Source organism: Electrona antarctica (assembly GCF_951216825.1).
Source record: "Electrona antarctica genome assembly, chromosome: 6".
Classification (NCBI taxonomy): Eukaryota; Metazoa; Chordata; class Actinopteri; order Myctophiformes; family Myctophidae; genus Electrona; species Electrona antarctica.
In genome coordinates this window covers 36,567,371-36,594,662 of record NC_136811.1, presented here as the reverse complement: position 1 = coordinate 36,594,662, position 27,292 = coordinate 36,567,371, and the positions used below count along the sequence as shown (strand labels likewise).

The 27,292-nt window shown below is 43.1% G+C and overlaps 1 protein-coding gene across 4 annotated transcripts; it reads right to left on the bottom strand.

Moving 5' to 3' along the window:
• Positions 1 to 6,403: 6,403 nt before the first annotated feature.
• usf2l (upstream transcription factor 2, c-fos interacting-like) lies at positions 6,404 to 23,138 on the bottom strand. 4 transcript variants are annotated; one of them, XM_079504601.1, is made up of 11 exons: positions 22,893 to 23,138; positions 22,388 to 22,428; positions 22,027 to 22,136; positions 20,522 to 20,641; positions 19,364 to 19,517; positions 18,954 to 19,041; positions 16,484 to 16,522; positions 14,516 to 14,574; positions 14,111 to 14,205; positions 13,854 to 13,982; positions 6,404 to 8,616 (listed from the first exon to the last, which is right to left on the bottom strand). In XM_079504601.1, the coding sequence occupies exons 1-11, from the start codon at positions 22,925 to 22,927 to the stop codon at positions 8,527 to 8,529; spliced, it is 960 nt and encodes a 319-aa protein (XP_079360727.1). In that variant the 5' UTR covers positions 22,928 to 23,138; the 3' UTR covers positions 6,404 to 8,526. The 4 variants fall into 4 exon arrangements, with proteins under 4 accessions (XP_079360727.1, XP_079360728.1, XP_079360729.1 ...); XM_079504602.1 differs by lacking the exons at positions 6,404 to 8,616; positions 13,854 to 13,982; positions 14,111 to 14,205; positions 14,516 to 14,574; positions 16,484 to 16,522 and adding exons at positions 16,541 to 16,855; positions 18,782 to 18,808; XM_079504603.1 differs by lacking the exons at positions 6,404 to 8,616; positions 13,854 to 13,982; positions 14,111 to 14,205; positions 14,516 to 14,574; positions 16,484 to 16,522 and adding exons at positions 16,541 to 16,855; positions 18,782 to 18,805.
• Between the last annotated feature and the right edge of the window lie 4,154 nt (positions 23,139 to 27,292).

The following is a 27,292-nucleotide window of genomic DNA, read 5'->3' as shown; positions in this document are numbered from 1 at the left end:
GAATAAGGTAACCATAAATAATAGGACATGGAGGCAAGCAGGAAGTGGAGGCACAGGCAGCAGGTCTGCCTTCTCTGGATCTCTCTGTGTGAATGGCAGGGACATTGCTTTTATAGCTCACTGGAGGCACCGGGCCCAGGTGCTCTCCAATGAGCAATCAAGATGGAATGCCCCACCCAGGCTCACCTATAGGGAGACAATTAGGCAGGTGCTCCCTAACCACTACACATACTGTGTGTCTATATGTGTGGGGCATCACAGTACCTTAGAGTATAATATGAATAGAGACGGCACCCGGAGGAAACCCTGAGGCGAAATGGACATAGTGGCCGAATTTGGTATTGCAGCACTGGCCCAAACACATGAACGCGCTGGTCCGTTGATTGATTGATTGATTGAAAATTTTAGTTTGCAGAATTACAGTACATTTCAAGCACAAACTCAATACAAAGGCTGTTAACTGTGAGTGGACGACCCAATTAAGCATTACACTTGTTTACAACAGGGTCCACCATGTTCAATTCATCAAACGTACAAATAGACACTTCTATATAGACACAGAACAGTACAGGAATTCATCATAATGGAGGTAAAAAGGGAAAAGAAACATATACAGTGAGGGGAAAAAGGGGGGGGCGGTGGGGGGGGATTCAGATTTTACGGGGACCAGTTTCGAATTGCAGCCATCCGTAGGTGCCCTTTGAGAGCGGTTTTGAAGGAGTCAAGGGATTCGCATGTCTTAATGACTGTTGGTAGGGCGTTCCACATTTTGGTGGCATAGGAGCGAAAAGAATTTAGTCCCTTGTTTGTGCCGAATCTGGGTTGAACATGATTCGTTGCACTCCCTCTGGTGTTGTGGGTGTGGACTTCGTTAACATTAAGGAAGTATCTACACAGGTACATGGGTATCTTGGTGGAGTATCGAATCTTGTGGACCAGACCCATTGCAAGATGCTGTACTCTGTCGCCGACCCTAAGCTGCCTATCATTGAGCACGTTCATGATGACACGTGAACGCTGTTTCATACGTGAACGCACGTGAACGCGTGCAATGATAGTCAGCGGCAGCACGTTCATGTGTTTGGACCCAATCCATCCCAGAATGCACTCTGTTCCTACCCGGAAGGAGGAGTGAAATCGCCTCATGCGCTTTTGAGCAACTTAATGCAAGTGGATGGGAGGAGAAATCCGGTGCCGTCTCTATTCATATATACTCTAAGGTACTGACTCCTGGGGCAATTCTCCTGAAGACAGAGTTTCAATGAGAGTATAAAGACTTGTGATTGTGACAAAAGACAAATTGTTTTGTGGCTGTGTGTGTTGTACAAGTGAAAGTAACATCATGTGACCGGATTGGAGCTTGGATGCAGCATGGGGCCACTGAAAGAACAAAGATCTTCCCTTTCACTGTCAAATATAACTCAGTAGTGGGGTAGACCCTATGGGTACAGACTACAGATAATGTTAGGCCTGTCATCAATCCACTGTTCTCTGAGGACTAGGGTGGATAGCACTAGCACTAGCTTATAATCACCAGACAAATCTGCCATTGCAAAAACAAAAAAAGGATTTATCTACGCAATGATATTAGTCTGGCCATGGCAGTCTAGGATTGCACTACAGTCTGAAAACTGCCTGTATCTACAAGTGCTTCCTCCTGCTGACCTCTATCCCGATTCCTGACTGACAGCAGTTAACCTATTGTAGGTCTAGGAACAGAGCACAGAAGAGACGTTTTAGCAACATGAGTACAGGGTGTGGCCTACATAACTCTTCACTCTGATAGTACCTCACATCTGGCTTCCCTGACCATAACGACCACACCATCTCATCCCCATTGGACTTTCCAGCCAAGTACCACTCTGGTTGGCTGAAAATCTTTGGCCTCCTCAGCTGTCTTTGGATCATGCTCCTTCCTGCATCCAAACTTCCAGCTCTGGATTCATAATTTGTAGGAACTGCTCCAGGATCAAAAGTTCAGCAATGTCGACCCAAACATGTCCTTCAGGCGGGTATACAGCGCAACTACAGCGCAATATTTTGTCTGACTGCATATCCAAGGCATGAAACCACTGCTGGTATGTTTCAGGGGTGATTTCATGGAAAGAATCAGCCATCTCACCTTTTTATAGTCTTCTGAGTCCTTATTGTCAATAAGAACATAATCAATACGCCGTAGTGCATAAGTGCATGGGCTGTCCTTTTGGTTCCATAGTGACTACAGAACCAAAAGGACAGCCAGCTCATCTGAAGGCCAACATTAGACATGGGCTATTTTTTCAAATGTGGTTAGAAACTGTTCTATATCATATTCGTGGGACTTGCGCCGGGGCCTGGACCCTTCTTGCAGATCATCATCACCACGATGTCTCCCTTTTGACTCTAGACGGTACGGGCCTGCCCCAAAGTTATTAGTGCAGCCGCGCCCGGCAGCCTGCGAAAACTAGAGTTCTCAACAGGCCCACCTGTCCATTCAAACTCTAGACGGGCCTGCCAAAGTTATTAGTGCAGCCGTACCCGGCAGCCGGCGGAAACTAGAGTTCTCAACAGGCCAGAAAATGTGTTGGTTTTCTGCTTTGTTGGTTTTCTGCTTTATATGTAAAGTGTATTGAGACAACTTGTTGTGATTTGACACTTAAATAAAATTGAATTGAATTGAATTGAAGAGAATCTCCATATACTGTATGGAGAGGTGTACATATCAGAATAAGAGTAGAGTCAAGAACCAAATCAAGATCAGGTATTGTCAGTAATAACCAATTTCTGGGGAAACATATTTAATTGGTTCTCCAGACAACTGGAAATGGATATTCAGCCATTGCTGTTTAGCAATATTTGGTGCTCTGATGAGACAAGGACCCTTCCTAATTCCCACCTAAATCAGATGCTAAGCTGGAACAAATCCGTCATGACGGACGCAAGCAAATTCCAAAAAATGTGGATGCCATTCCTGGCAGTGTTTGACAATAGTTGAGAATAATGTTCTGTATATCTGGCTGCTATGGTGCAACCTTGCATCTTTCACTATTGGACTCATAACTAGCCCTGCTTTCTGATGGTCATCGATCCCACCCATGTGTCCCTTTCTTTTGTATGTATTGTTATTTGTTAAGCTTACTTTTCTGTCATTTGATGTCTTGTATTGTTGTGTTGTGTCTTGTATTTGACAAAAAATCTAAATAATGTAAAAAATAAAATAAAATAACTAAATCAAGATCAGATTAAATAAAATAAACTGACCCTAGATATCTGCAGTGGATCTCTGAATAAGTGAATAAATGTACATTCAATTTAGCCTATGAATGTGGGCTACATTCTATTAACAAAGAGTAGTTTATACGTGAGGTGTGGATACTGTGAGTGAGACAGGGTAGTGCCGTGTAGTGATTACTGGAGGCGTTGAGGAAGATGAGACTCTGTGTGATATCTTTGTACCATACAAAGGTGTGAGGAGCACTGTGCAGAAGACGGAACAAAGCCCTTTCTGCTCGACAAATAACAACCTCCAAGAGAGAGGCATTGCGAATTAGGCTGAGGCAGTGGACAATACCCGCTGCTGACATTGTATTTCTTTAACACCCAGTATAGCTCAAAACACAAAGGGAAGACAAGCATGTGGGCCGTGTAGTTTCTGGCTTGTGTTGGCCTTAGGTATTGAAATTCAATGAGAATCGTTCAACCATGCACAGTATTCTTCACACCGGCCGTTGGTAGAAGTAGTTAAACCCAGGACGAAAAGATCAGATTTTCAGATTAATTGAAGTTTGCTGTTTATTTTCCAATGCAGTGAGGATATATTTTGAGAAACAAACAGAAACAAGTCAGATGGGTAAACACATTTGACACTGACCAGAGATAGACAACTGGCTTTTTCAAGGCTATCATTTCAGCAATTAAATGTTATTACTTGCAGCAAAACAAGTGACATGTAGGCCTACAATAGATGTGGATTTCTACTTCACCCATCATTTTAATTTTTAACCCTACATTCATCTCCGAAGAGATGATTAATGTCTTAACTTAAGAGATGAATGTCGGACTGAGAGAGGTCAGAGATGAGCGGCAAGATCACATCACAATAGATTTCAAACAGACTCAGCTGCATTTGACTGGACAGTCAGATTAACTGTCCGTTGAGGGTGAGAAGTCAAGCGATGCCATTGGCCCTGACGCGACAAGCACAAGAGAACTGGCAATGCCACTAGTCCAGGGGTTTTCAACTGATTGTGAACCAGGGACCACCACCCTGACTTAGAATCAACCTGGGGACCACTATTGTGTTGGGTGGGGATATGGGCTAAGATTAGTGCTTTTGTAAGTTAACACTTGCTATGCATCCCATGTGTATACATCCCACTGTTTCTCAACCGTTGGCTACTACTGGTAAAATGTCCTAATAATAATGACTCAACCAGACAATCCGGTGCACTTCCCCCTTCTTGAGATTCTAACTCCCTTTTTCTGTTGAATTTCTTGAACTCCAACTTGTCAGTAAATGACTACATGGATGGACTCATCATAGGTCACCAGGTCATTCAGTTCACGGTTTCTCAACTAGTGGAAAGAACATTTAAAACAAATCAACAAATCCTGCATTACTAAATCCATGGTCAGGGACCACATGCAATACCTCCACGGACCACCAGTGGTCCTCGGACCACCTGTTGAAAACCCATGCACTAGTCTATGGAAGCATAGGCAGGATAGAACATCGCTTAAGGCCTTGAGTTTGTTTCTGTATATTAACACTAGCTCCATACAAATGGATCTGATGCACTGTGATTGATTAATTAAATGCTGTATCAAAAGTATTTTGAGTGTTTAGCAGTGGGCCTTTGTAGCAGTCGATGATGTATACTAACTTCGTTCCAATAATGTAATAACTGTGTGTGTGTGTGTGTGTGTGTGTGTGTGTGTGTGTGTGTGTGCTTGCTTACTCACGCAGTACAGTTGACAGGCAGGCCCATGCATAGTGTGTGTTGTTCATAAACCTGATTGCCTGTGAGAAGCAGCTATTTCGGAGCCTACTGGTTTTATGCACCACTAAAGAAAATACATGGTCCTGTTTTGTACTCTTTGTTGAGCTTCTCATTGCTTCGTTCAAATAGCCAGGGAAATTACCAGATACCAGCTCAGTGGCCTTGTGGTTAGAGTGTCCGCCCTGAGACTAGGAGGTCAGGGTTCGATCGCCGGCCGGGTCATACCAAAGACTGAAAAAATGGGACCCAGTGCCTCCCTGCTTGGCACTCGGCATCAAGGGTTGGATTGGGGGTGAGTCGTACTACTAACATACTAACGTCATGTCCAGGGGGTGTACTTGTATATCAAGCTGCCTCACGCTACAGAAACAGTCAGGCTCCTGCCCCTATGGGCATCATGGCTCGGCAAGGCTTACTAATAGGAAAATGATTGTTTTGGTATTCCTTTTTCATGCAACATTTCAGGAGTGATAGCCTGGCTGTAGTGGCCACATTTGCCATTGGAAAAAGTATTTTTCTGCGATTATCTTAGTTTTAAGGGTAACTGTTGTATAATTGCAATATTACACGCAAGGGTGTCCTTTATCATCATTAATGCACTTCTGCGATACCTTCCGGAACTCGCCCTGTGGGTGAGTTACTACGGCACCGCAGGTGTGCATTAATGACGATAAAGAACACCCTCTAGTGTAATATTGCTTAATTAAATAACATTTTCAGGACAATAAATGGTCTTAATTATGTAAATCTATGCATCTTCAAAGAAGCATAGATTTCATAATTATACAACATGATTTTTATTTTAATTGTGTTTCCAAAGGCGTGCTCACCTCACACATTTTTCAAGTGGCTAATCAGTAGACGACAGGGCCGGAGAAAAAGCTCAGCATCAAGTACCTCAAACAAATACTGTGAAAAGCGATTCTTTATAGCCAATCTGTATAAAACGTACATAGTGATGTAGTTTAGGCTTTCAATAAAAAAAAAATTACTGGAAGTTTGAGGTTACTATATTATATTGGCTGCGTTATACCCAGCCAATAGCATATTACATTATGTAAAACAAATGTATTGAGAAATGTTGTTCCGTTATTGGATTATTATCGACTCATCAAGAATAAAAAAAAATATATATTGCCAAGTCATTACATTATTGGAAATTAAATGATCTGCTGCAGGCCTACTCTTCTGGTAATAGGTGATGCCAATAAAATATAGAATACAATCTTTTGAATAGAGGTCCCATTCTGACATTCAATCATACCTTTCACCCAAGGTGCCCTCCATTTCTCCAACCCATTTATTAATTTAAATTTCACCAGTGCATTTATCAATTAATTACATGAACAGCAATGAATGGAATGGGTTATATAGGAAACGTCTATACTGTGGGGACAGACAATGAGCCACACCACCACAGCCCATCAAGGTTATTAGCCAGTGAAGTTTTATTTTTCCATCGTTTTACTTAGAAAAGACAATCTAACCTGAGAACAGCAAGGCTGCTACCGAGCGGGCTAAAAAACAAGCTTTCAAGTTTTCGTTCCAAAAATTAAAGTGGAAGTAAAACTAAATTGTCACAAATGACCTTTCATCTGCATACAGCATTAATCTTATCTTCATGCTCAGACCTCTCTAGAGAATATTTACATTAATAATACATTCAACTTTGGCTAGGCTTTTTCTTTATTTTTGAAAGCTCACATACTGCGCACTATCCAAGATAAATTTGAATTTAGCAGCAAGAGCAGAACATCACTTCCAAAGCACATGGCATTAACTTAACAGTCTGAGATATTCAAATGTGATAAGTCTGCGATTTTGCCAGGGGTCTCAGCGTTGGTTTTGGTTTGCTGGATCCTGAGCTGTTGACACAGGGAAACGCAATCACACTCCAATAAGTGACTCCAAACCTTGATATCTCTCTTCCAATTTCACCCACATTGCCCAAAGCAGGAGAAAAATACATCATGTATATTCATACACATCATCAGCATGATTAATATTCGTTTTTCAGTTTGTACAACCAATTACAGCTTGGTTATTGTTCACCTGAGTGGGTGGAGAAATATGCAAGACATTTCTTTTCTCTTTTTTTCCACCTTGGAGAGTGAGTTCTGCTCAGCTAAGAAGTGCAACACAGAATATTCTCTGTTGTCTTACTATATTGAGCTGAAAGTCTTTCAGTGTTTCTCTCCAGGGTACTCGTCCTCTTGTGCATTGAACTCCATTTGAAGGGTTGCATTACTAGAATAGTGCAAACCGCTTCGAATGAAACACATGTGGGATATTGTCACATATATCGAGACACCAGAAAATCACAATGTAGTGCCTATATTTAGTTTGGCAAAAGTTAGAATTCTGCACTGCACCCGATCTGCAAAGTATTTTGGAAATTTTGTACATCTGTACTTGATGAAAGTTCACAGACCTGCCATTTCTCTGGCCAATAAAATGCCCCACAATCCATGTTGTAGAACACTACTGCAATGAAGTATTAAGGTTGCTTACACTTATAGCAATTATTATGACAAAGGGCCAGCATAGTTAATGAGTTATTGATTACTATTCTTTCCTATGTTTACACTAGCAACATAATCTTCCTCCAACATCTTAAAACATCTGCGCTAACATCCGGAAGTTGTATCAAAACACATTTCACCCAAGCACCATGAACTGTCAAATATATCAAAGTAAAGCTTCTGCTTTGCGTGGAACAATATCACAGATATCTGTGTCACTTGGATAAAACAGAGGCATTATTTCCCCACTGTGCCAAATCACATAGTGGTTTGCATAATTTGCCATTTTCCACTTGCACTTCAATCAAATTCTCTAGGGTTCTTCAACGTAACGTAGCTTCAATGTAACTGGTCTCCGTCAAGGTTTCTGACAGCAAGCGGACTAATAAATTAACACACAACAGCTAAAAACAACAAAATATGAATACAGAATATACACACACACACACACACACACACACACACACACACACACACACACACACACACACACACACACACACACACACACACACACACACACACACACACACACACACACACACACACACACACACACACACACACACACACACACACACACACACACACACACAGTTGTCAGGAGAAGGGGAAAAAGTGAATGACTAAAAGGTCAACATCACAGTCCATGAGTGAGGTTGCATAAGTTCAAAAACAAGAAAGGAGTCAGCTGAGATTTCGCTTTTCTAAATGCTAGTAAATGGCTCTTGTAGCGTTGTTGGTGGTGGTAGTGGCAGTAGTAGTGGTGGTGAGCGTTTTTGTTCTTAGAGCACATTTCTAAATGGTGGTTATCTCAATAGGAGTGGAAGAGTAGAGCAGCCAGAAAATATCAGCCAAGGGTTTCCTGGAACACAGCCTGGGATCCCAGGAGAAAGAATGTGTTCGGCAAAAAAAAGCAAAAAAGAAAGTTCATTGTCATTTTGTCTGCCCTCTACTTTTTGTCTTCTCTCCAAGTTCGTGATGTATTCAAGTGGTGGTACTCCTTTTTTTGTTCTCTCTCTCCTTCACTGAGGTGGCGTTTCACCAACCATCTCAACGCCGTGTTGCTGGAGTTGCGCTCGGAGCAAGGCATTCTCGTTCTTCAGCTCCTCAATCTGAAAAACAAAAACAAACACAAAAAACATCATATTACTGTAATCTTCATCATCCCTGTCACAAGTATAGAGGGCCCAAACTTTACACACTCTCATGTGTTGCACACATGCTTTTGACGTACAACCGGGACTAGTGTCCCTGCGACTGAACAGTATCACACTCGGCACCTCACAAAGATTCTCCTGCCCACAAGCACCTAGCTTATGCATTCTGAAGGCACTTTGCTCTATTCCCTTGGGTGAATCCCTAATGCGCTGTTCGCTCAGGCTGCGGGTTCGACAAGCGGATATTGAGCTTTGAATGTAGGAATTGGAATATATCTACCGTCAATGCCCTCGCGGGCCTTTGTTTGAGCGGGAGAATGAGACGGCCTCTGCGCAGTAAGGTTTCACATTACCTTTAAGTGCATTAGTATGCCGGTAGTCCTTGCACAACCCCATAAAGTACAACACCGCTATCTCTCCCACTGCTCGTTTCAGGTAACAGTTCTTGTTGTAAAAGCATAAACTCTTTGTCAGGGCCTGATAGTAAACTATGCAGGCTAGGACCTTTGGCGGGTTGGGGGTTGTTTTAAAGAAATTACAGAAAATACATACGGGGATGGGTTGCAGGCATTGCTGTGCACTGTGAAGGAGTCTAATCTAGTTGATATGAAGCGCATATGCACTGCTGTGCTCCGAGATTGGGTAGCGTGGTGAAGAGAGCCATCTCTGGAGCCACATTGTACAGCTGTACTGGCCTCAGATTGAATGCCAGCTGAGCTGCATGTCCCCTTGCGCTTTTCTACCATCTGTCAAAATGAAGTGAGAATACTAATAAGGGGTGCACATGCTCAATAACAGAAAATCGTCTATCTATAAATGCACCAAGTCTCTGTACATAAATCTGTAATCCACGTAACTCAAGAACCGTTCGCCCCACCAACTTCAAATTCGACACACAAGTTCCACACCCCCACATGGAGTGCAGTGCCCGGTGTTGAGTCCGTCGGATAGCCGGCTGTCCAGAACCAGCACAAAATCCTCTGCCCTGAACCTGAGACCGGTCTGGCCTGGTTATCGGCCGGAGTGCGCTGACGGACCGCGGGGTCTACACCTGCGTGGTGCTTTCCCAGTTCGACGTGTGGGTGCGTAGTGTCTCCGTTGAGGTCTACACGACAGTCCAGCCTGAGATCGTGGACAAAGCGGAACGCCTGGAGAAGGATCGACTTGTGCCGTTGGGAACATGTGTCGCGAGGGGCGGCCACCCTGCTGCTGAGATCACGTGGCAGAGGAACGGCCTGCCGCTGATAGCCGATGGGAAACGTGTCGTCGTCGTCTCCACTGTGACGATAGACCCCGGAATGGGCCTGTCCACCACCTCCTCTTCTCTGCGGTACGTGGCCAACTGGCCACCAGGGAGGACGTGGGCGCCCACTTCAACTGTCACTCCGACCACAAGCTGGGTTCGGTGGAGTCTGACGAGACGCAGACCTTTCCTCTTCTCTATCAGACGGAGAGGCCGAGTCTGATGGTGACCCGTCGTCGCAGAAGGGGACACCGTGACGCTGACGTGCCACGCGGACGGAAATCCTGCTCCCATCAGCTACAACTTCCACCTCGAGGGCCGGATGGTTTTGGTTGAGAATTCGAACACCTACACCTTGCCGGCCATCACGAGAGACGCCGGCGGCGAATACAAGTGCAACTACAAGTGTTCACTGGTTGAGTCAGGTGTCCGTGGCAAGCCTGACGTGTCACCGTTTCTGCTGCACGACTGATGAGGACAATCTCCCCATGGTGTGAAAAGAAATCTCGGCGCGTCAAGTTGGTCGTGCCCATATACGGGCATGCCCTCATGATGACATTAGGTATCTCCATCATCTCCATATATATTTGGAGCCATATATGGGCATATAAGGGACCCAGGCGTACAGAACGGTACAGAGATCTCCATCGTTGACTCATTCGGACGCCCGTTGGGCACTGCTCTAAATAAAAATAAAAGCACACCCACGTGAAGGGAGGGGCGCTCTTACATACATCGTACATCATCATAACGGAAATAGACGGAAATGTTTGTGTAGGACAAAGTCTGTGAACATACTAAAAGCTGGATATAGGAGGGGCTAGCGCCCCTCAAAAACAAATAAATTTCCTACATTGTTAAGGATTACAAATATAAGTTATAAGAAGGGGAAAACAATCACACCCATGTGAAGTGAGTGGTGCAACTCCGTGTGGGGGTCTCCGGGGTCGGTTCTGGCGAGCCTTCGGCTGGGGAAGACACTGCTACTGGATATATCTTGGCGTTCAGGCACTGCTATATTGGCCCTTTTCCCTATTATTCCCTCCTCAGCAACTTAGAAGACAAACCATTTAAGACTAAGAGCAGGGAGTTATACATATAAAACCAACCTCCCAGGGGAAAACAGAACCCTTAGGGAAAGCAGATACAAATGATGGTGCGGTGGTGGGAGCAAACAAAACCAATTCAGTGACACTGACAAGAGGAAAAACAGTGAATGAGATGAAATAGACCGCCAAATTGGTCAGCTGCTTGACAGATCAGTGTTGCTGACACGTCACATACAGTACATTTCCCACATAGTGATGCAGGCGCATGTAACCTCTCGAGTGTATCAGCCTGAACTTGCTCACAAGCTACGCATCATTAAAATTCACAGCTTTTCACACATCTTGCAGTTTTGTAGTTGCAGTCTGGCTGAACATGCCAGACTGCAACTACAAAACTGCAAGAGCCCATTGACTAGACCCACAATATACTTGACATTCCTGCTGTCCGTTTTCCCAAAAATGTGTTTTTTTGGTTTGTTTTCTTTTCATCTGAGTAAGGCAAGTCATCCATTAATAATAATTATACTGATCATGTTTATAATAATCAATATGCAGCGACTATAGCATCCAAAAATATGGACAAATAGAGCCGTGACGTTACCCATTGGTTTCTACACAACCATTTTGAAGACACTATTTCAGCTAATTCAAATCCACCATCTTAGAATTTCCGGACCCGAAATATAGCTGAAAACCAATACTATTAGGTGGAAGGGCAGAGAGGGTTAATGGGAACATAAATTACAAAAACGTGATATTTGAAAGACACCCTCTAGGCCGGTCGGGACCCATTTGTGGGTTGCAGATCCATGTGTGGGTCGCAAAATTGTCATTTTAAAGGATTTTCTAAAGATTTCCACAGAAATTACAAATTTCCATTAATTGAAAATTAATTAAAACTTAAAAAACAGATCTACAATAACTTGTAGATCTGCTATTTTCATTGGTTTGGGACCCGAACAAATATCTAATTTCCATTTTGGGTCTTGAGCTAAAAAGTTTGGAAACCACTGCTCTAGGCCATTAATGAGAAAACAGCAAGGTTAATCATCCAGCTACAGAAACTTGCCACCGGGACTAGAGCCCTGCTCAGTCTGACCACTCCTGCATTTTGATCATTTCCACCCACAACCATGTTTTCTATTCAAATCTGTCAAACAAAAATGTTAAATGACTAAAGGCTGTTTCAGACGGGGAGTGAGTGACTCAGGCGCTCTCACCTGGATCAGCTGATCAGTCTGCTCATGAGGGGCTCACCAAAATCCAGGTCTAGTCGACCACAGGCGCATGCACAAGGAGCATGCACGACAATTTCACGGGACCGTACTCGCTTGCGTCAATGCCCCACAACTTCTCTGCGCTTCCAAAACAATCACCCGATAACCTAGTATCAATCTGACGTTGCCAGACCTCGTCTTTCTCAAGAGAAAGGACAGAGATGGCCACACAAGATTAATGTCTGGAGATTAGTTTACACATCATAGTTCATGGAAATGAGACTACAGTGGGTTGAACAGATTTGGCATGCACACATACGGACACATGTACGTGGTAAATACCTTATTTCCGCTATATTGTCGCTCTCGGCCAGAAAACAGGATCAATGGATCCAATGTCATTATAATCTAGTCACAAGCTCTTGTTAATACCCCCTTTTCCTTTCTAAAATACTTAGCCCTCAGACCATTCAACCCGACTTCCTTATTTTGGGTATGTCATTACAGCGAATGTTTTCTAAACATTTCATAAATAGAAAAGATTGCAGAGATACAAGCTCCATGCGACACAGCTTGTAGATCGGCTAAATCATGCAACTTTCATACGTCAAAGTATACATTTGTTAATCAATTTATGAAAAAACTAAGAAAGTGAACTATGGTGATACAAGGTTTGTCCCCGATAACGATATTAAAATGTATTTTTTGATCCTGTGTTCATGATCCAACAGTGATGATGCTGACCACCTGACGCTAGACTGCAGCAGAGTAAAACGTATTTCTCTCTGTATCTCACACCCTCTCTCCACTGAAAGCACATACTGTGACTTGAGCCAAATCTCAGCATTAACCTCATTTCATATGTATTGGGCCCTATGTGAACCTGATCCCGTAGCAGTCCACTACTTGAAACCTCCTTGAGATAGCTAATCCAACACACATCATTGGGTTATATTATTGTATTTGTTGCATTTTGATGAAATATTGATTTCATCCATTGAAACATCCACAGCTATTAACCACACAAATCATGTTCAGGCAATATTGGCTCAATTATTCCGATAATTGGTTGTTTTAATGACTTGAGATAATGTTTTAATTACTTTAGATAAAATCTAAAAAAAGTACATAAATAGTCTGTTTATGTACAACAAATGGTTGAAGCTGTGAATAAACAATAACATGATACTGTTAAGGTCCTTTAAGAGAAATAACCAAGAGGGCAACCTTTATTACAGAATTATTTGTTTAATTACAAGAAATATCCAAAAGCCCCAACAGTAAATTGTCAGTATTGATCAGATTTAGCTACCTGCAAATATCCTGAAAGTGAACACACATACAGCTTAGTTGGCAACATCACAACATGAAAGCTTAGAAACACAAAGTGCTTAGTCCGTTAAATCAGGACATAATGTTCGACTGATCAGCACTAGTGGACAGCAATAAAAATGCATTGATCTTTAAGAGGAGATCGTCTTATCTCTTTCATTCTTATTCAAAGCTCTGGAGAGTTTATTTACTGACAGAAGGGATCTGATCCACACCAGCACCTCTCTTTATCTCTATTGCACCACATACTGTGACTTGTGCCACATCTCATCTTAATATAATATAATAACATTCCTGGAATCCACTACCTAGAAGGCCATCTGTATATATACTGAATATTTGACAGGTTACCTGCTGCCTGCAGAGCTCATTGTCCACCTGTATCCTCTCCGTCTCCTTCAGACTGTCCTGGAGCCGTTGGTTGCTCTGCCTTAGCTCTCGGATGTAGTCACATGCCTTGGACAGGATGCCCCCTTTGCTCTTAGAGGACAGAGAGACGTGATGTCACGCGGTTTAGAAGTTGACAGGGGACAGGAGTTTTTAAATGGTAGATGACAGAAATGCTAAGCAGTAACCCGACAAGTTAAACTGAAGCTAAATGGCCTTACTGCGCCTGTCTTGGTGCTGTCCATGTTGCAGTCTGGGATGATTTTAGAGAGAGTGACAATCCAGTTGTTGATCTTGTCTCTCCGCCTCCTCTCAACTTATGTGTTGGGGGGAAAAAAAGACAGATGAAAACGGGTCATTAGACATAATAAATCATTCGAGTTATTGTTGGAAGAAATTAATGAAATTTTAATTCTAGTCTCCACAGATGCAGAATTAGTTTTTTTTTTTTTTAGAAATGGTTCATTCACTGCTCCCCCACCCTGCCACCCCAACCACAATATCTTCTCTCAAGTATGGCAACAGCAGTCTCTAGTGGCCAATTAAAGAACACTATGGTGACATCAACATACAACAGCAAAACTTGGGGCCAGACCACAAAGACACGAACAGAAGCCTCTGCCCACCTTCATTATGTTGAGCTCTCCTCCTCTCATCGCGGGGCGTTCGAGGTCCATCCATTTTCCTGTGGACAAATGCCAAATTAACACACTTCTCATACTTTCTCAGTTGCATAAAAATCAGCCACAAATCCCCCAAGCCTCACATCCATCAAATTTGGTGCCAATTAAAAACCGTTCTCCCCATTATCCTTAAATTGGCCGCTTCTGTAATCACAGTCCTCACCACCACCTCTGTGCTACTTGACGGAGGGGCATTAGAGGCTACATGTTGCCTTTTGGCAGCGATGTTGATTTATATCCATATGAAGCAACATATGCCGTAATGACACCATCCCCGGGGTGGGAACTGGGGAAATGCTCTGACTGGAATATTGAGTCTGTAGCAGACTTCTTATTCTATCTGGTTGTCGTCTTCCCAGGTGTGGCCCTGAGGGAACCTGCTGTTTTATTATGTGGTAAAATTACAGTGCTGTTAAAAAAAAAGAAAAAGAAAACACAGAGAAAAAACACAGACACACACAGATGCTGTCTATTGGAGTCTGGGCGTACGGCTAATGACACAACTGTCTCCGTGTCTCTCCCCCTAGGTATTTGGTTAATTAAGTTCCGGAGACGTGACGGGGAGAGTTATGCAGCTGCCCACCACGCTATGCACAGGGCAGTGGCACACATACATAATGACAAAGCTAGCATATAGTATAAATATCAAGCATGGTTTTGTCCTGCTAGTGGAATGCATTTCAACCAATTAATGTGAAAATACAGGCTGTGTCAAAAACATACCAGGGTATTAGGGTAGACTAGATTGTGGGTACGATAAAAACGGGGAAGAAAATCAGACCAGTCTGAAATGAGTGGTGCTGTACTGTACTGTGCCTCCTCCCTGGTCTGTGTGTGTCTGGATGTGTGTGTGCGTGCGTGTGTGTGTGTGTGTGTGTGTGTGAAAGTAAATGAATGTCACTCACAGCCAATTCCGATAAATACATACCAATTTACTAATATTAGTCGAGCTTGTGATCTACAATGGCACAGCACTGTTTACATCTTTGCTCAAGTAAGCCAAGCTAGAAACTGGATTCTATCTTTTATCTCAATGAATCTTAATGGAATTTCAGCTGTATAAAAGGATCCTGCCCCACAGTAATTGTATGTATGGTGCGATAAAAGTGGACCATTGGTATGAATGACTTGGCCAGAAGATTAGCCATGAACAACCTGACTGGTTCAATGCCCTTATACTGTACTGTCTGGAGGAATAGACGTTGGCAATGTTTTCACCCAATGCCCCATTTCAATTCAAGGCCTGGAACCTGAGTCAGACACACTCATCCATGTCCGCGGATTACAATCTTTGCTAAATGTGACGTAAGGGACAAAAGATGTCATTTTGATGCTTGGACAATTCTCTTGTTGGATGCTAAACAGACAGGTGATTATGATGGATCACCAACAATTTGTATGCAACATTTTGTTCAGTGGATAAATGGCCAGACTGGAACTGCTAATAAAAGTTAATTATCATTATCCAATCTTTTGATTAGAACTACAGTATTTCTCACCATTGTGAAATATTTTACTCTGCTGTTCCAATACTTTTATAATACTACTGACCAAATGAAAGAACAAGGAAAGAGAATGCACGTCTTTTAAATCGACACCAGAATAGCAGTGAGGATATCATCCATTTCCAAATGGATAAGAGTAACCCAATTTCCTAAAGTCCTAATGGAAAAACAACTTTGCCAGAGGCATAACTAACAATAGTGGATCAAGGACGACATTGAAGAAAATGCTATATCTGTGTCCCCACACATCAAGAGCAGGGAGAATCAGGAGGGAGAAGACTGGAGGGAATGGGTGTGCTGCATCCTTCTTTGTGCGATCTAGGCCAATTTAATTAGTCTATTTGGCTGCAAAGGTGTGTGAATGTGTGTGTGGTGAGGGTGGAGGGGTCGTGGAAGTTGTCCTCACCAGTTTAAACCATCATGTTGCAGCGCCTCGTTTTCATCTCTGTGAACGGCAGGAAGTTTTAATTCATTTTACTCAAACACATAATTGATTATGTCAGTAGTAATTACATTACACTTTCATGTCAGGCGTGAAGCCTTTGTCACAACGAAAAATGCCAGTACATAAAGAGAATCATAAGTCATTGTATCAGAGGAGATCATTAGAAACGAACATGTAGATAGGCAGACCGACAGATGAGAGAACAAAGTGCTTCTTGTTTTGACATACTGTACAGATGTGCAGGAATATGAATTATGAAACTTGCCTGTTCTCATAACTGACAGTAAAGAGGTCTGTGGTAGGTTAGGGTTATCCAAGACAGTCCATTTGCTGCTGAGATTACAACACCCCAACAGTAATTCCAAATGGGAGTACAGATCTGTGACTCAAAGCAATGCTTAGCTGAATGTTACAGAGGCAGAAGCAATCTCTGCTGTGGAGTCTGTGGACCCCCTGTGATTCATATTCTAATCCTATCCACACCAGGGGCCTCATGCATAAAACTGTGTGTAGAATTCACATCAGTGTGAGTGTACAGACAAAATGAGAAAAACATTGTACGCCCAGAAACATTGAGATGTACAAAACCATCATAAACTTGCACAAGTAATCTTTATACATCCCAGTTCAATTAAAATTGTACACACATGAATGCACCTCCAATTTTTAAGGCCACCTCAGTAACTCCCACAATTAGCCGTAAATGGTAGCTGAAACACCCTTCAGTGGACCTCAAATGTACAAAAGGCCCATCACTTGAAATCTCTTGCATGGAACCATGAGTGGACCAGCACGCAGAACAATGCTCAGCCAATCATATGAATGGACTGGAACAGAGAATGCTGCTTAGCGAGACAGGAGGGGGAATTGGCAATAGACAGTTTTAGGCTTCACTCACACCTTTCGATCTAGCATACAACATTGATGCATGCTAGATGTATACAAAGGGTTTGTTTACATCTTGCCCCAATGCATTTCCAATGGAAGTCACATGGTTTGACACAACATTTGTGTTGTACGGCTTTCGGCTGTGTTTCGACTGCCCCCATCCCCTCCCCCCCCATACAACACAAATGTTGTGTCAAACCATGTGACTCCCATTGGAAATGAATTGCGAGCTTGCATCAGTAAACAAGTCCCATGCACCAGCTATACATCAGTCTGTTGTAAAGGTGTGAGTCAGGCCTTAGACTTGGTAGACCTTTAATCACATGGGGGAAATTCTGTTTTAGCTTCAACCAGTGGGTGGCTGCTCAGATGGTTGTGAGGAGTGCTCGGAGGGTAGCTGACTAGCTGTTAGCCAAGTGTCTTGCTCAGGTACACTTCCACACAAAGACGTAGGGCCGTGAATCGACGACGTTCTGATTACGAGACCTAGCTACCCACTAAGCTACGACCTCCCCAACTTGGTGTTAAGCGAAAGATAGAAAATGTTTCACCTATTCATATGTGTTGCTCGCCACCAGCATTTCTGAGGTGGAGGCAGCAGAATGGCCTAGTGCTCAGGAATAACAGACAATGGGAAAGTGTGTTCCTCAACAACCACGTGTTTGTGTCCTTGAGCAAGACACTGATGGACTACCTGCACATTCATAGTAAGCCGCTCTAGCTAAGAGTGTCAGGCAAATGCCTAAAATGTTGTCATATTCAGAGAATGCAAGCGTGGAGGGAAATGGCAGAAATATACACTCAGCTCCATGATAATTTAATTTGTCAAATAGATCATGTGCTCATCTTGAGCAGATAAACAAGTAAAAGGACTGTGTATTCATTTTTCTCCAAATGCAAAAGAAATAAAAAAAAACAATTGACCTTATTAAATGGCTTTATATTTCTGAGCCATAAGGCTCATGAGAAACAGCCTGTCCAGCACATAAGCATATTCTGAGTCAGAATGGAAGGACACTGGAATACTATTTCTGAATGAAAGTTATAGCTAATAAGCCTAAGGTACTATATGTCTAGCTGAGGAATATGTAGCCACAAGTACATTTTCTCTATATTTAAATGCACCCTGATTGTCTGTTATCTCTCTGATTGCAATCAACAGATTAAATGTCAAATGATCATTACGATGCACAGTTCTGCTGTCGAGGTAAACAGAAGAAGGAAGAAAAGAGAAACCAGGTCAGGCAGGACATGCAGAGATAAAGATCCCCAGGATTACATCACCGTGCTCAGCACCAAGCTCAGCAGAGAGCTGAGAGAGAGACCCCGCAGGCAAACACAGTCTAGCTCAAGTTAGAAAGGTATACATACATAGTAGCTCTATATCGGTCCTCTCTGCTTTTGAAAAGCAAAATATATTCAGTCAAACGCAGTACTGCAATTTGTCTTATTCCCCAGCAAAATAAGAAACAGTGAAACTGCACTGTCAGTGGTGTCCCCTTCCCAAGTTGGAGGTAGATAGCATAGTGGAGCAGATACTCACGCAGGATAGGGCTGTGTGCGTGGCGCTATGGTTCGTTGCGTGCCTGTCTGAATAACATCAGGGGGGGTCATCATCACGTAAAACTGACCTGGGGAAGTGATGAGAGGGGTCAGAAGAGAAGAGTAGAAAGACATGGGAAGTATATGATTCTGGTCTTGTTTAGGCATAGGCATATAGTGGCATCACTCATATCTTTTGTTCATTTTTAGGTAATTTCATTACTGTTCCTTTCCCCTCCTCCCCATAGCCGAGCCTTGCTGTGAGGCTTCATCTTATTCTGTGCCACGTCACAATCACTGTTTTAGTCCGTTTATAATAAGCTCACAACAATTCAAGCTGCGACTTTCAGTGTACGACAACGGCACTGTCTCAAACTAAGTATAAATCAGGCTATTAGTGTCTTGACTCACCCCCTGCCTGTGTGAGAGTGGGATCCGTAGTGGCCTGCACAGACACTGTCCCGTCGCTCACCGCTGTTGCGGGGAAGTAAGCAAAGCGTGTCTCTCCTCCCACTGCCTCCCCTGCTGGGCTACCGCCATTACTGAAGGGGTTCTGGATCACAGCCTGTGACAGACAGACATAAGCCTGATTTATACTTAGTTGGGTGCCGAAAATAGCTGATCTACAAGCTCACAACACATAACTTAAGCCATAGGGGAGAAAGTTTTTATCAAACAGCAACACACCTCTCTTGTGCACACGCACTGTATATACACAAAGACTCTCTCTCTCTCCACATAGCTGGTCACTCGAAGCACACACACACACACACACACACACACACACACACACACACACACACACACACACACACACACACACACACACACACACACACACACACACACACACACACACACACACACACACACACACACACACACACACACACACACACACACACACACACACACACACACACACACACACACACACTTTGGCAGTTGGCACAAAGGGAGGCGAGTGGGAGACTTGTTAGCAGAGGAGTGGCAGGTGAGAGGTCTGCACATAGTATGTGACATTCTGTGCATTAAATACATGGGTTGCATGCATCCATACAGCAGCAGACAGTAGAAAACAAGTCACATAATACTACTGCCAACTTCGGCTCAATCATAAAACGGCTCATGCTTCGCACAGGTCTCCTTAGCCTCCAACCATTATTTTACACTTTAGATGTTGAAAAATAGCAGATATACAAGCTCATAGCACTGCACTGACCAAGTGCCTGCTATGTGCTTGAAGACCTGCTATTTTAGAAAAGTCGTGAAAATGTGTACAAATCTTTGAATATACATTCTTTCACAGCAAACATTTTTAACTCAAATCTTTGCTTCTGGGGGTCCCTGGAACAAAATATTTTGAGATGCGGGTCTGCAGCCAAATGCAGATCATTCTGGGGGTCCTTGACATGAAAATGTTTGAGCACTGCTCACTGACATAGAAACGAAAAAGATACGTTTTTCAGAAAACTAATATAAATTTTCAAATGACCATATGCATATATTAGCCTTTAGTGGAGGCAGGTTCGTGGGACACTGTTGCCAAGTTGCTGTGGGTTCTGGTACCTGTGCTACTGCTTGGGGAGCGCCAGCGAAGGCGGCCGAGGAGACCACGCTCACCCCCCCTCCTCCCTCGTCTCTCCCCTCCAGCTGCTGGTCAGTCACCTGGACGACACGGTACGTCACCTGAGGGGCCGTTGAGACGGAGAGAGGGCGGTGTGATACAAAGAGTAAAGAAAAAGAGACGGACCACAAGAGAGAAATAGAGACCCATGGAGTGAGAAAACAGAGAGGGATCAGTTAGCCTCTCATGAATGTAAACAGTACCTACCATGTAGAAGATGTCTTTATCGTATCCAGTCGTTTCAGTTCAGACAATTCTACCATTTGACGCAACAGTTCAAATTTAAGCATGTAAAGATCCCAGGCATTATGCTTCAGAATGTGTTCAATTTAATAAAAAAAAAAGAAATCAGCCTGTTTGTTCAAAATAATCTGTATTTGTAACCCTTAATCATGTGACTCTCCGCCTGACTGACATGTGACACGGCCGCATGCCAATCCTGGTCCAGACTGGAATCACATGATCACTCACACCAGTGCTGTTTATGCCAAATGAGCAACACGCATCACCTATAAACTTGTTTCCTCTGTATTCATTTTGAAACAGTCTGCCGCCAATATCAAGAAAATTACCCTAACTGAGTTAATTAGTAAGGCTGAAGGCACTGCAAGGCAGAACAACGTAGCCTAATCTCCCTTTTAAAGCAAAATGCAGTATGGAATTAATGTGTGGGGGGGAAAAAATATATATACTTTTTTTTACATTGCACTTGTGCACTAAAATGGCATGAGCGAGTGAGGGGCCGAACAGAAACAGACCCCAACAACAGGGCTATTTATATGGTACATAAGTGGTAGAAAACATTGATTAATCAGACAAAGTGTGAATGCTATGTCTTTCACAAATAATGTATAATCGTTACACCATTCTCTATAGTCTTGAAATGGTCACAAGATGTAGAGTACAACGACAGCAGTACTATTTTCATGAACCATTTTCATGTACAGTATGGGTAAACACATGCAGATAGTGGATACAATAGTACTGTCTACCAGCATGGACAGCTCCAGAACAATTAACGTCATGATAGTAAACAAACAACTAAATGTTAAACATTCAGAATGATTGTTATTACCTTCAGCTGTGTTTACCCTGGCCTGTTTACCCAACCATAAAAAATGTCCATTATGTGATGTGAATGGATACTGAAAGTAATATTTACTGGTGTTGTTTCGCACTGCATGTGAACTTGAAGTATGTGTACGACACTGTAACGCACTTTGGTACAACACTGGTGTTATTTAAATGTGCTATATAAATAAAGGTGGTATGGTATGGTACATCTGAGCTTCAATGCAACCCAGATCCATTCCTGTATTCATATTTCATTTTCATTTGACAAACATTAAAAATAAAGTGTGAGCACTGCTTTTTCGTGTGAACTCCACCAAAGAAAAAGACGCATGTGCTGCAATGTGAAGGTATTATTTTCCCACTCACTACGTACCTGCCCCCCCTCGGTGCGGAACTGGTATTGTATGTTGTGGTCACCGAATGCTGAAGCCTGATGTACGCTGGCTATTGTAACAGCTGTCTGCTCCTCACCCCCTGCACCGTCTCCAGGAAAGGGAGTAAAAAGGCAGTATAAGGAGGGGGGAAACAATGCAATGATGACATTGATGATCCTACCAAGCCCCAAGTCAGCTGTGTAGGACAACAAACTGCTTTGTATTGGTATAGAACCAAAAAATACATAAGGATGAGCAGGAAAACACAGACAACTCTATCCATCAACATGAATGCTGTTAAAAAGTGAGTCAATGCCCTGTCCAATATAATAGACAACACATGACCGCAGGATCCAATACCTTCAGATATCTGAACAATCTCCTCTTCTTGCTTTTCTTGGCTGCAAAACAGGATTGAAAGCAAATAAAAAAACTAGGTGAATGTAATGATCACCTTATATTCTTTAAATTGGCAGCAAGCTGCAGTACTGACTGACAGTATCTCTTGCCTAGTTTAAAGTCATCCTCAAGCTTAGATACTTTGAAACATAGGCTACAGAGTTTGTAATGCAAAATGTCACCAATGTTAAGTTACTTGCAACAGTGAAAGATAGTTTTATGTTGATTAGATTAAGCTACCGAACATGTTTCTGCCTTCGTGTTGCCTCCAACATCTTGGCAACGGCTTTCAACCGTAAGATGTTCGTGGCCTGCTTCTCTAGCTGAATCGTGTATTGAAATAAGTAATAATTACTTATTTTTTAAACTTGTTAGTTTTCAGGTCAGGCCTGTGCTAGCGTCACCAGCTAGCGCGCATAACATTAGCCTGGGCTCAGTTAGCCATTTTAGCTGGCAGTGAATTTACCTTGTGGTGTCCAGACTCTGTTCGAGCATATCCATCAGGGTTGGAATAAAAGTGATATTCTGTGTCACAGACGGAGATGGAAGTGCTGATCACGGGAACAAACACTCGGGTCATGTGAGAGAGACAGCCCAAGACACGTGAGGTATGGATCGGTCTCGGAGTTAAAATGGAGAGCGCTGCTGCAGATGTGGATCTGGATCGGGTCTGATCCACTGCCTCTGGTCTGGTATGGACCGTCGCAGTATTGTTTTTTTTGATGGGAACTTCAGTGGCGCACGGCACAACCCCTTCAAAGCTATGCTTGCACAAGTTTAATACTTAAAATATATAGGCTATATAGGAAGAGAGAAACTAAAAGTGTCTATTCTAGTCGTTGTCTTACGCTAATATCGGTTACCGTTATACTTCATCATAACAGCTTTCCGTGCAGCCAGAAACAGCTGCCTTCGGTCGAATTTATGCAGACCATCCACTCTTATCCCAAACAGAGATGTGATGTGTGAAGGGCCTGAAGGCTGTCGCATTATTCTATTGTGTTTCTTAATACTTTGTTGTTGACAATCCATCAAAGTGCGTGATTTGGCACGATTGTGATTTTTTGCTCAAGTGAAGGTGTTATGGCAAAAGTCAAAACTGTCACTAGCGAAGTAGGCTATGGAAAAAATGACCCCTTGTGAACTGAGCGGCGCAGGCTGTGTGTGTGTGTACTCTCTACTGTTATAGTGGTCAGTGTGAACTGTGAAGCTCAACAGCTGTACTGTAGAATACGAGACGGCTCGCCCCTTTTCCAACTCGCCCAAAGCGGCGAAGATCGGTCGCCTCAACGGGAAGAGCGGTCGCCCCGACGGGAAGAGCGGTCGCCCCTTCAGTCTTGACATACATACAACATGATGTGTGATGATGTTGCTTTGCCTTATTATTGACTCTGAGTTTTGAAAGTAAAGAAGAGTTGTGTTTAAGCTGTCATGGTCCACTGATTCACAATAGTAGCCGAAAGATTCCACGTAAATTGCACGCTGCCTTCATGATTTGAGTCATTTTTAAAAATCCACCTGTCTCCACGGCTCGGGGCGAGCCGTCATCACTTTTCGAAATTCTGTGGCGAGCCGTCTTCACTTTTCGAAATTCTGTGGCGAGCCGTCTTCACTTTTCGCGGGGGCGAGTTGGAAAAGGGGCGAGACGACCTGGTACCGTACTGTAGCCCTGCTCAACAGTGTCACTTTACTGTAGGTCACCCAGTGGTATTTCAGCTTTGATTGATTGATTGAAATTTGTATTCAGTTTATAGAATGTATACAGTTCAAAGAAAGTACAGTTCAATACTGCTAAGAGGATACATACATACATACATACATACATACATACATACATACATACATACATACATACCCAGCCGATCGCAGTACTTGCGCGATCTGCGGGGGGGAGCGGGGGACGGGGGGACTTTAACTTTTTTACAGGGGCCAGTTTCGAATTGCAGCTGCCCGTAAGCATTATTTGAGAGCGGTTTTGAAGGAGCTGTCCGTACTCAAACGGACATACATGGGGACAGACACAGCTGTTCATTGGAGTGGTTAGGCACCGCCTCTGGGAGAAAGTTTGACTCATTAGAAAATGATGATAGTCCGGCAGCCAACAGGCTTCTTTTGTTTGAAGTGGGAAATTTGGTATATATTTTTTTTATTGGCATAAATTCATGAATCCACTTGCTGACCGGCTGTCGGTATTGAGCAATTTTTGTCAGGTGAAACCTGACCTAACTAAGCTTATGAAATATAGACGACCTAGTCATCATAGTAGCGACCTCCTCGTGATTGGCGAGGTCGCATGCACGCATCTGCCTCGTTGACGGCAGACTGCTGTGGGAGCGCTGGCATGGGGGGTCAGATCAACATGGAATGAATTCTGTACTGGCCATATAAGGAGCATGTCTTGAGTGTACAGGGTTTGATGAGGTCAGATCAACATATGGAATGTCAGAACAGGTCAGCTCCATACAGTATATGGAGATATAAGGGTGGTAGCGGGGACATTCTCTTGAGTGTACAGAGTTTGATGAGGGCCCAGGTAGGGCCAGGCCTTCATTTTTGGGCCTGTTGAGAACTCTAGTTTTCGCTGGCTGCCGGGTGCGGCTGCACTATCATAACTTTGGGGCAGGCCCGTCTAGAGTTTGAAATTTGAATGGACAGGTATAAGTCAAAAGGGAGATATCGAAGAGGAAGGATGGATGGTCGAAGGATCAACATATTGAATGTCAGAACAGGTATGGACATATATCCATATATGGAGATCTAAGGGTTTGAGGTTTGAGGTCAGATGTAGAGTTGCTGGACAATATTGATGACATCAGGGATCTCCATATATGGGCTTAACTGCGCCTGCAGGTCGCATTTACTATGACATCAGGGTCTCCACATCTCCATCCCTGATGTCATATGATGTCACAAGACCTGGGCACCTCAGGGTTTCCTCCGGGTGCTGTCTCTATTCATATATAGGCCTACTCTAAGGGGGTGACCAACCAACCAACTCACTGACAGGAAATGCAGGATTCCATAGTAAATGTGACCTGCGGTCAATAATGATATGGTTACATATAAACCCCTATAAAATTGCTCAATAGAGGGTATGTGCATGCTTAAAGTGAATGGCACATCGAGTGGCAAATCGAGTGGCAAAGCAACAGGCAAAGTGAGTTTAACATTGTTGTTTAATGCAATCAGATAGAACTTTTCTGTGTGGATGTATGGGCTGTCAAGGCCAGGAAAGTAGTATTTTGCCACTCAGTAGGCGTTCCTGCATAACTTCCTGGTTTGATGATGATGTCACGCGCATACCCTCTATACCGACATCCGGTCAGCAAGTGGATTCATGAATGTATGTATTGTATATAGACAATATTTTAGGCCAATACAAAAAAACGATATAGCCTACCAAATTTCCCACTCCACACCCCCAGCTGCCGGACTATGAGAATTGAGAAGTCACATGTTTATGGATTTTGATCTCCTGGCCATGACAAGCATGCATGGATAGGTAAATGCACCTAACTAAATATTATTTCTGTTAGTGAAATGTGATTGATTGATTGATTGATTGAAATATTACGAAATATGTACGAGGGCTCCTGTTAAGGTCTTCAAGGTGTTTTTGTTGACCAGTGAGGAGATCCTGTAAAGGAATCTTGTTCTTTGATTGACTTTTTTGATTACGTTGGTGGCCATTTTATCACCGGAACGATTAGCCTCAGGATGGAACCTAGGTAGGTAATTTCATCTTTTCGTGTGATAATATTGTCACCCACTCTAACCAAGAAGCCATCTGCCTTGCTGAGATTACTATTTGATCCGAAGAGAATGGATTCAGTTTTTCCCAGGTGTAAGGATAGTTTGTTATCAGCGAGCCAGGTGCAGATTCTACCGAGTTCAGAGCTGAGGGTCTTTTCAACCTGCAGTTTGTTCTTGTCCGAGACCAGCAGTGCTGAGTCATCTGCGAACAGGAACAAGTTGCAGTCACAAGCTGATGTCATGTCGTTTACATATATTAGGAACAGTAAAGGTCCTAGTATGCTTCCTTGTGGAACGCCACAGCTCACTGGGAGGGGGGGGGGGGGGGGGGCAGTGTTCCGTTCACCTCCACCATCTGTTCTCTCCCCTCCAGGTAGGATTGCATCCAGCTCACTGATGTGCTATCAAAACCAATAGCTTTTAGCTTGTTAACCAGTATGGAGTGGTTCACGGTGTCAAAAGCCTAATGATGTATGTGTACCTATACTATGTATGTGTGTAGAGTTTATATTGTCTGCATCCATGTTCTGCAATGTCCCATCCATGTATTTTAAAAAGGGACAATTTAATAAGTTATGTGTGTGTTATTGTTTCACTGGTGATGGTTTCATTCCACTGCGAAAATAAATGGAATACAGTACTCCTGTGCAGTTGCCCTGATTGTGTGAATGAATAAAATCAGAGTGGTCTCTGAATGGGTGATTTAAAGTTATGCTTGACTCGATGATCCATAGATGATCCATGGACAGTGCATTTTGATTTGATATCAATGCGTAGCCTATTGATTGATTGAAGTATTTATTTGGAGAATTACAGTACATTTCAAGCACAACTCAATACAAAACTGTTAACTGTGGACGACATCACGACACCATAAAGCATTACACTTGTTTACAATAGGGTCCACCATGTTCAATTCATCATAACATTTACGTACAAATATATACCGGTACTTCTATATAGCCAAAAACAGGAAATCTATGTATGTCACAATGCGACTGCGTAGCCTATGTAATGTATGTCATCTGCCGGCCGAGGTTGGGGGAATAAATGCCTACTTATTAGCTGTGTTATGTCCAATGATGACCGCATATCACAGCAGTCACCCGCTAT